Raw genomic sequence first — 10,581 nt, 5'->3', positions numbered from 1 at the left:
GGCCTGCATGGCTCCAGGTCCTTTTGTATGCTACTGCTGTTATGTAAATGTTTTGTGGGACTCTGAACGGTAAGGGGTGTCTCTGACTCTTTTGCCTGATCTTGGGACCCTTTCTCTCTTATTGGGTGCCTTGCCCAGCCAAGTCCGATATGAGGGCTTTTGCCTTGACTGATTGTATCCTGTTTTGTCATATTTGGTTGTTGTCTCTTGGAGGCCTGTTCTTTTCAGAAAGGAAGTTGAGGGTTGAATCTGGGGAGGGGGGAAGTGATAGGAACTGGGAAGAGTGGAGGGAGGGAAACTGTTCAGGATACATTATATGAGAGAAGAATCTAATTTCAATAAAAGAAAAAGGAGCCATAGAAAAACAAGTATTTGTTGGCAACAGAATGGGAGGAAAATCATAAAGGAAACAAGATAATGTTATAAATCTGAGTAATGTGTATGTAGAAGTATATCTCATTTCCCTTTTCATGTTAGACATTTCTCATGACAAAAATGTTTAATATCTCCTCATGAAAACATGTTTTTGGAAGTAAAATCAGCTTGACTCTATTGAAAAGAAAAAGAGAGCAAGCAGAGGTATGTTACATTAGATCTTCTGTGAGGATCTAATGTAATTTACTATAAAATGTAATTTCCATGAAAAGGGCATCTTGACATGCTCAACTGGTATTTTTGGGAGTGATATCAAGATACTTTCTCATGTAAATACTAATGCTTCTAAAGGAATTTTCTTTGTCTACGTTGAATTCAACACATGCTGTAATGCTGATTATAAAATTGTTTTGAAATTGGGAATATTTTATAAGCCTTATTTGAAGACACCTGGTGCTACTGTAGCCACAGACTGAATAAAGGACTTTGGGAGATAAGTATGCCATTGCTGGAATCAGAACTCAGAACCCGCTGTTAGTCAGACCTCCCGTTGCTCTGACAAAATGTTAAGCAATGAAGGGTTTATTTTGACCGAGGGTTTCATTTCATCATGGAAGGAAGAACAGCCATCAAGGTGGCCAGAACCTAGAGTAGTCATTGCTTACCTGGTGGCCTTTCTTCTTTTCCTTCTCTGATTATGGCTCCAGCCTATGAGATTTCACACTGCAGGAGTCAGCTTTACCAACCTTGTTCAATTCAACTAACAACAATGACTAACCATGAGACCAATTGGAAGGAACATTCAGAAATGATCTAGAAATAACCCATCCATAATATTTATGACTGTTGGTTTTACTCCATTAGTTTCATTTGTAATTCACATGCTCAAGAAATGTCCATACTCAGTTTTTCAAGTAAACACTGGAGGACTGTGCTACTGATGTTCTCATTTTCTTTATTTCATTGGATGCACATATGTGATTTCTAGCTCTAAGATGATCTCAACAATCAGATTTTAATTTTATTTATTTTACTTAGAGATGTGTTTAATATATTCCGATTTCCTATTGTCTTGGCTCTTAAATGAAAAAGTTTTCTCAGCCTTAATAGAATTTATCTGTAAATAAATCAAACTGCATCAGAAATCAATTATTTTTAACCTATCTTATGTTCTTTAATGAGTACTCACTCACATTTTAAATATTTAAAGACACTTTCCAATTCATATGATAAGAAAAAGGCAAGACAATAACAGAATATAACCATGACATTATCTGCATTTCTGTTTGTTGTTTGTGGAGACACTGTCTTTCTTCCCTCAAGCTTGCTATGCATCTGTTTCAGACTCCTCAGTACTGGGATTAGAGTTGTACATCACTGTGCATCATTGAATGTGATTTTATGCATCATGACATTTCTTAGAATAACTTTGATCTTTGGTCAATCAACATGAGGACATTTTGTCCAATGAAAGGTTATAGCAAAACTCTTAGATTTCTCAAAACCATGACTAATTCTACTCACTTAGAAATCAAATTAAATCTTAAAGTTCTTATGATGAATATCAATTGCTCCTAATTCCTATTTTAAATTATCCATTTTGTTTAGATATTGCTATCATATGCACCTTTTGGCCACAGTTTCCACCTCAATAGTCTCATGATTACCATTACTATTCTCATGTGGCCCTTGTAACAAAGTCTGTTGTTCATGCTGTTTATGAGTCATGTACTTTAGACAACTTAATCTTTAGTTCAACATTTATGTTTCTGATCAACTTTTACATTTTAATAATTTGTTGATGTGATTATTAGGACAATTAAGCAGTGCACCTCTCAAACGCATGAATTTATATAACTCATTAGAGATCAGCTGCACTGCTAAAGAATAGAAGCTGACTGTGGGAAGTTTTCATGGCCAGAAGAGTGATTCTTAAATGTTCCTACACATGAGAGATTGAAGTCTGGATTTCCCTTAGATCAGCAGGCAGTTTGACTCAAGATCTAGAGTGAGCTTGAAAACCAAATTAAAAACAAAACACAAGCATTCACTCACAAACAAGATCCCTAAGAAACCCTTTACACAGTCAGTTTGAGAAACAATGACTCAACTCAAAAGTTTTATGCTTAGATTTGGATAAAAGTCTTTATAATGCTCAGTCTTGATAATGTTCAGTGTTTATCTGAAAATAGCTCATGAAGTTATTGATTTGAACGCATGGTGGCGGTGTAGGCTAAGAGAATGAGTAACAAGTCTTTAGAGTCCTTAGACTCCAGTTTCGCCCGGAAACTGAAGCGAAATACAGAACCGTTTGCTACTGCAGCTAAGACAAAAGCATTCCGGAGGAGAGGAATCACCAGGAACTTGTAAGATAAAATCCAAAAAATTCCACAACGAAGACTTTCCGGAAGGCCAAAGATACCTCCGTGATTAAGAGCTGAAGGGGGTTTTCCCTCCTGTATCAGTAGAGATGCTACACACAAAGGCGTGGTGCAATGCAAGGCAAGTGATGATTTTAATTGCATTGATGCTTTCATGGGAGGTGGGTTCAGAATCAATTCAGTATGCCATGCTGGAGGAGACAGAAAGCGGTACTTTTGTGGCCAATTTGACTAAGGACTTGGGACTAAGGGTGGGAGAACTGGCTGCTCGGGGCGCTAGAGTGGTTTTCAAGGGGAACAGACAGTATTTGCAGTTTGACCCACAGACCCAGGATTTGGTGCTCAATGAAAAGCTGGACCGGGAAGAGCTATGTGGTTCCGCGGAGCCCTGTATGCTGCCTTTCCAGGTGTTACTAAACAATCCATTGCAGTTTTATCAGGCTGCACTGAGAGTTATAGATATAAATGACCACGCCCCAGAGTTCCCAGCCAGAGAGGTGCTCCTTAAAATATCAGAAATAACTGCGCCGGGAAAGATACTCCCTTTGAAAATGGCACAGGACCTAGACACTGGCAGCCACAGCATTCAGAGCTACACTGTCAGCGACAACCGTCACTTCCACGTACTCACTCGTAACCGCAGTGATGGCAAGAAATTCCCCGAGCTAGTGTTGGACAAGGCATTGGACCATGAGGAGCAGGCTCAGCTCAGACTAACGCTCACTGCGTTAGATGGCGGGTCTCCACCCAGGTCAGGGACCACGGAGATCCAAATACTTGTCTTGGATATAAATGACAACACTCCCGAATTTTCTCAGGAGCTCTATGAGGTCCAAGTCCCAGAGAACAACCCCGTTGGCACACTGCTTATTACCGTCTCAGCGAGCGATTTGGATACAGGAACCTTTGGAGAGGTTTCTTATGCACTATTTCAGGATGATGATATTAATGAGCCTTTTGTAATAGACACAAAGACAGGAGAAATTCGACTGAGAAGCACTTTGGATTTTGAAGCATTCCAGTCCTACCATGTGGGTGTTGAGGCCATAGACGGTGGCGGGCTAACCGGAAAGTGCTCTTTAGTCGTGCAGGTATTGGACGTGAATGACAATGCTCCGGAAGTGATCCTATCCTCACTCAACAGCCCCATCCCTGAAAATTTGCCAGACATCACAGTGGCAGTGTTCAGCTTTTCAGACGCAGACTCGGAAAATAACCAGGAGGTTACATGTTCCATAGATGACAATCTTCCATTTCTTCTAAGACCATCCACGGAGAATTTCTATACTTTGGAAACAGATGGGGCACTTGACAGAGAGAGCAGAGCTGAGTACAACATCACCATCACAGTCAACGACCTGGGCACACCCAGGCTCACAACCCAGCACACAATAACAGTGCAGGTGTCCGATGTCAACGACAACGCCCCCGCCTTCACACAAACCTCCTACACCCTGTTTGTCCAGGAGAACAACAGCCCCGCCCTGCACATAGGCACCATCAGCGCCACAGACTCAGACTCAGGCTCCAATGCCCACATCACCTACTCGCTGCTGCCCACCCGCGACCCGCAGCTGGCCCTCTCTTCGCTCATCTCCATCAATGCAGACAACGGGCAGCTGTTCGCGCTCAGGGCTCTGGACTATGAGGCTCTTCAGACCTTCGAGTTCCGCGTGGGTGCCACAGACCAAGGCTCGCCTGCGCTCAGCAGTCAGGCTCTGGTGCGCGTGCTCGTGCTGGACGCCAATGACAATGCTCCCTTCGTGCTCTACCCTCTGCAGAACGCGTCTGCTCCTTGCACAGAGCTGCTGCCCAGGGCTGCGGAGCCAGGCTACCTGGTCACCAAGGTGGTGGCAGTGGACCGCGACTCTGGCCAGAATGCCTGGCTGTCCTTCCAGCTGCTCAAGGCCACAGAGCCAGGGCTGTTCACCGTGTGGGCTCACAATGGCGAGGTGCGCACTTCCAGGCAGCTGAGTGAGCGCGATGCTCCCAAGCACAGGCTGCTGCTGCTGGTCAAGGACAATGGAGATCCTCCTAGGTCTGCCACTGTCACTCTGCAAGTGCTGGTGGTGGATGGCTTCTCTCAGCCCTACCTGCCTCTGCCTGAGGTGGCGCCCGACTCAGTGCAGGATGATGATGTGCTCACACTCTATTTAGTCATTGCCTTGGCGTCAGTGTCTTCGCTCTTCCTCTTGTCTGTGCTGTTGTTCGTGGGAATGAGGCTGTGCAGGAGAGCCAGGGCCTCCTCTCTGGGTGGCTGCTCTGTTCCGGAGGGCCCCTTTCCTGGTCACCTGGTGGATGTCAGTGGTGCGGGGACCCTGTCCCAGAGCTACCAGTATGAGGTGTGTCTGAGGGAAGACTCTGGGACTGGTGAGTTCAAATTTCTAAAGGCAATGAATCCCCAATTCCCTCCTTTGGACTCTGAGAGGAAAACAGAGGAAAGCCCTAACCTTCGGAATAGCTTCCTATTCATCTAAATACTGTAGTGTAGTAGTAAATTCTGTTTAAGCTTAGAGCTATCTTTTAACCTGAATCTGCATGCTATTGATGTATGTTGACTGAGGCTAATGGTATTACATTTTATGACAGGTCCCAGAACTGGAATCCAGTGTCTTATTCGTGTTAGGGAAACTCAGCCATAGAGCTAAATTGTCAACCTTTTTATTTGTTTATTTACTTCTATTTTTGAGACATGGTCTTACTTTCTACACTATGGTGGTCTGGATCTTGTTTTGTAGAACTGGCTGGCCTGGAACATCGAGAGACCCACCTGCCTCTGTCACCATAGTACAATGATTACAGACCTCTGTCATGGCCTGGCCTGCCTTGTTGCTAATATTCTTTGGATTGCACTTTTTTTTCAAGACAGGGTTTCTCTGGGTAGCCCTGGCTGTCCTGGAACTCTCTCTGTAGACTAGCATAGCCCTGAACTCAGAGATCCGCCTGCCTCTGCCCCTAATCCCCGTTGCTGGGATCAAAGGCTTGCACCACCACTGCCCATCAAGACTGCATTTCTAAATAGTCAGTTTCTGGAGATTTCACCAGTTTCTCTATTATACTTTACAGTTGTTTATAAATTAGTGACACTAACTTGTAAAACAACTTAAAAGTATTTTTAGTCAAATTTGAAATCAAATAATCTTTTAAATATATTATCATGTAAAACCCTTGAGATTGCATTCCAAACAAGTGATTAATGTCCCTATTAGTGTGTAGGAATGTTTTAAATGGGGATAGTTGATATTACTGAATTTTGCAAATTTAATCTCATTTTGGGGTAACTAGTTATCATGTGCACCTCCAAATAAGTATAAAAGTAAGGAAACCTAAGTGCTAAGACACATACCTTATTTATGCATAATTATTTTTTAGTATATTTTAATAGTTCACATGTTTCTTAAATATAGATTTTACTAAGTTATCAATAGTTTGTGACCTTCTGTAAGAACACTACGGTCTTTTAGCATCAAAGTATTTACAAATGCCAAATAAATATTTGCTGAAACATCCATCCAACAGTCCCTTTTTTTTGAAAAAAAAAACATTTTCTACAAAAAAGTACTAACATTCTCTCCAATGTGCCTTTGTCATGAATGAAGCTTTTATTTTAATTTTAATTACGTGAAAATTTAAACATTATTGCTTACTGAGATTGTCTTCTTTCCTTCAATACAAAAAGCATCTTTCTGCACACTCTACATTTCATTGAGCATAAAATCCAGGAAAGCAAGTTTTATCTCGTTTTTGTCTAAAGGTTTAAGAGTTTAATGTTATTTTTCAAATCCAAGTTATATTTTCCAAATTTCTCCTTCCTGTTTCCAAGTATCCGCATTTTCTCCTCTAACATTCTATGAGCATCATTTATTAACTACAAAGCCATTTATATTCATAGTCTTGTTTTGTAGGTTACAGTTGCCATCATCCTTTGAAAAAGTTCTTTCCAAATTTCTATCAATGGAAGGCAAATTATTATATTAAGGTGATGGGTGAATATTTTACTTTTAACTTTAATCAAAGTGAAATATAATGGCCAAAGGAAACATTTGCTCTTTGGAATTCTGGGATACTTGCCCTGTTTTTCAAATAGCATCCTTATTCTTGGGGGTGGTGGGAGTTTCTTCTTTCTTTCATTCCAACCACACAGCTCTGGTTGGAGCTTCAGTGTTTTTCAATTACACAGTTTCCACAGCCCAAAGGTCCCCTACTCAAGGCACATAGGTCAAAATCCTTTCCCAGAAAGGGTCATTTTTACTTTATTGACTTCATTATCTTCTTCATATTTGTAGAGAAGACAGTTGAACTCTGAGCCAGAACAGACTACTTATAAACAAGTGACCATCTCCATTCAACTTTATTGGTCACCACACACAGCACATTTATGTATGAAAGGTCCTAAGACTACACCACAGAGAGGAAAACCAAACAAACAAAAATCACCTTTTAGTTTCCCTTCATGAGTTATAGGCACATTGCCATTTAGCAGTTATGATCTGTTTTTTTTTAAATAATATTTTTACTTACAAACAGAAAAAAACTATCAATTTTTAATAGATTGGAATCCCTTCCAAGAGCAAAAAAAAAAAAAAACTGTGTTTCCTCCATGGTGCTATGATCAGAAACTAAATGAATTCCTGTATAGAAAAGCAATTGTTAAATGAATGACAGTCTCTGTGGAGATTTCTGTACTGAATTTGTAACTTTATAAGGAAGATGTATATTTCTCTCACACGGATTAGCTATAGCAAGGCTTCCAAATGAGGCTTAGGGAGAAAGGAGCCAGAAAGAAACGAACAGAACACTTTGATCCGAAAGGTGAGCATTTTAGCCCTTACAGAGAGAGCGCTTTGAAACAAAAATTACCTGAAGTTGTAAAACAGAACGCTTGGTGGCGCTGCAGGCTAAGGAAACGAAAACCTGCAGAAAGCCTGCCTGTAAAAGCAGAGCCATTACTTGCAGCTGAGGAAGGGAGCTTTTCACATTTCTGCCGATAGACCCCTTCAGAGAGGCAGATTCACCGTGTACAGCAATGTTAAACAGAAAAGAAGCTGAAAATTATTGAGCCAAGATTCCTGAGTTGTTCACAGAGTAATTGTAGTGTGAGTAACTTACTGCTGCATCTTTTGGACCTGAGGAATGATGGAGACACCACTCCACAAGGCACTACTGAAAAGGCAAGTGACCGCCATTGTCTTCCTGTTTCTATTGTGGGAGGCAGGCAGTGTGACCATTAAGTATTCCGTTCTAGAGGAAACAGACAGGGGCTCTTTGGTGGGCAACCTAGCAAAAGATTTGGGATTGGGTTTAAGGGATCTGGTCACCAGGGGCGCCCAGATTCTTAACAAAGGGAACAAACAGCTCTTACAGCTGGAACAGAAGAGTGGAAAATTGGTTCTGAAAGAAAAATTGGATCGGGAGGAGTTATGCGGGAGCATGGACCCGTGCATCCTACAATTCCAGGTGTTACTAAAAAGTCCAGTGCAATTTATTCAAGGGGAAATACAGCTCCAAGATGTAAATGACCATGCCCCAGAATTCATGGAAGATGAAATTCTCCTTAAAATCCTGGAAAGCAGCCATCCAGGGGCCAAGTTTCCATTGAAAATAGCTCAAGATTTGGACGTAGGTAGCAACACAGTTCAGAACTATACCATCAGCACCAACTCCCATTTCCACCTTCTCACCCGCAATCACAGCGATGGCAGGAAATACCCTGAGCTGGTGCTGGACAACGCACTGGACCGGGAGGAACAGGCAGAGGTTAGACTAACACTCACGGCTCTGGACAGTGGGTCACCCCCAAAGACTGGGACTACCCAGGTTCTCGTCATGGTCCTGGACATTAATGACAATGCCCCAGAATTTGCCCAGGGGCTCTATGAGGTGCAGGTTCAAGAGAACAGCCCCGTGGGCTCACTTGTTCTCACTGTGTCCGCAAGAGATTTAGATGCTGGGACAAATGCAGAGATGACCTACTCGCTTTTTCAAGCCTCAAAACAAGTCCTTCGGGCTTTTGAAATAAATACAGACACCGGAGAAATTAGAATAAGAAAACTACTGGACTTCGAGGAAATTCAGTCTTACCGCATGGAAATCGAGGCCTCTGATGGGGGAGGACTTTCAGGAAAATGCACGGTAGTAATAGACGTGATGGATGTAAATGACAACGCCCCTGAACTCAGCATGTCATTACTTATCAGTGACATTCCAGAAAATGCTCCTGAAACTGTAGTCGCGATCTTTGGAATTTCAGATCCAGACTCTGGAGAGAATGGGGAAATGGTTTGCTCCATCCAAGACCGCCTTCCCTTCCTCTTGAAGCCTACTGAAGAAAATTTCTACACCTTGGTAACGGAAGGTGCACTGGACAGAGAGAGCAGAGCTGAGTACAACATCACCATCACAGTCACCGACCTGGGCACACCCAGGCTCACAACCCAGCACACCATAACAGTGCGGGTCTCCGATGTCAACGACAACGCCCCCGCCTTCACACAAACCTCCTACACCCTGTTTGTCCAGGAGAACAACAGCCCCGCCCTGCACATAGGCACCATCAGCGCCACAGACTCAGACTCAGGCTCCAATGCCCACATCACCTACTCGCTGCTGCCCACCCACGACCCTCAGCTGGCCCTCTCCTCGCTCATCTCCATCAATGCAGACAATGGGCAGCTGTTCGCGCTCAGGGCGCTGGACTATGAGGCTCTGCAGACCTTCGAGTTCCGCGTGGGAGCCACAGACCAAGGCTCGCCTGCACTCAGCAGTCAGGCTCTGGTGCGCGTGCTCGTGCTGGACGCCAATGACAATGCTCCCTTCGTGCTCTACCCTCTGCAGAACGCGTCTGCTCCCTGCACAGAGCTGCTGCCCAGGGCGGCAGAGCCAGGCTACCTGGTCACCAAGGTGGTGGCTGTGGACAGCGACTCTGGCCAGAATGCCTGGCTGTCCTTCCAGATGCTCAAGGCCACGGAACCAGGGCTGTTCACTGTGTGGGCTCACAATGGCGAGGTGCGCACCTCCAGGCTGCTGAGTGAGCGCGATGCTCCCAAGCACAGGCTGCTGCTGCTGGTCAAGGACAATGGAGATCCTCCTAGGTCTGCCACTGTCACTCTGCATGTGCTGGTGGTGGATGGCTTCTCTCAACCCTACCTGCCTCTGCCTGAGGTGGTGCGCGAATCTTCACAGGAGGAAGACGCGCTCACGCTGTACCTGGTCATCGCCTTGGCATCTGTGTCTTCGCTCTTCCTCTTGTCTGTGCTGCTGTTCGTGGCGGTGAGGCTGTGCAGGAGAGCCAGGGCCTCTTCTCTGGGTGGCTGCTCTGTTCCAGAGGGCCCCTTTCCTGGTCACCTGGTGGATGTCAGTGGTGCGGGGACCCTGTCCCAGAGCTACCAGTATGAGGTGTGTCTGACAGGAGGTACTGGGACAAATGAGTTCAAATTTCTTAAACCAGTACTTCCCAACTTCTTGAATGAAGGGGTTTATAGCAACGGCGAGGAAAATTCCAATTTTAGGGATCATTTGGGGTTTAGCTAGAAGTTGTACTTTGACCTCTTGTGATGAATTGCAGTCTCCACTGATGCATATGTTGTTTCCCAGGTTTTCACTCATTTTAAAGAGACAATTAGCATGTTACTAATTGTAACATGTAACTAATATATATATATATAATATATATATATATATCTGTTTCTAATTGTCGACAATCCCTTGCCCTTTTGTTAGCCAGCTTGTGATCAAGTGCACACAGTAGCTGCAAAATGTTCTTTCTTGATGGTATTATTTTCATCACACTTTTAAAAATGTCACAGATGTTTTCAGGTCCCCAGTA

The 10,581-nt window shown here is 43.6% G+C and overlaps 2 protein-coding genes across 2 annotated transcripts; both read left to right on the top strand.

Annotated features, from left to right (window-relative positions):
* The first annotated feature begins 651 nt into the window (after nucleotides 1-651).
* On the top strand, nucleotides 652-6,261 carry LOC100773458 (protocadherin beta-6-like). Its single transcript, XM_027398086.2, has one exon. The coding sequence runs from the start codon at nucleotides 2,846-2,848 to the stop codon at nucleotides 5,231-5,233; it is 2,388 nt and encodes a 795-aa protein (XP_027253887.1). The 5' UTR covers nucleotides 652-2,845; the 3' UTR covers nucleotides 5,234-6,261.
* A 1,630-nt stretch (nucleotides 6,262-7,891) lies between these two features.
* On the top strand, nucleotides 7,892-10,286 carry LOC100773747 (protocadherin beta-14). Its single transcript, XM_027398085.2, has one exon. The coding sequence runs from the start codon at nucleotides 7,893-7,895 to the stop codon at nucleotides 10,284-10,286; it is 2,394 nt and encodes a 797-aa protein (XP_027253886.2). The 5' UTR covers nucleotide 7,892.
* The last annotated feature ends 295 nt before the right edge of the window (nucleotides 10,287-10,581 follow it).

This window comes from Cricetulus griseus, chromosome 2, assembly GCF_003668045.3.
Source record: "Cricetulus griseus strain 17A/GY chromosome 2, alternate assembly CriGri-PICRH-1.0, whole genome shotgun sequence".
NCBI lineage: Eukaryota > Metazoa > Chordata > Mammalia > Rodentia > Cricetidae > Cricetulus > Cricetulus griseus.
The sequence above is the reverse complement of the archived record's forward strand: the minus strand, read 5'-3'. Positions and strand labels throughout refer to the sequence as shown.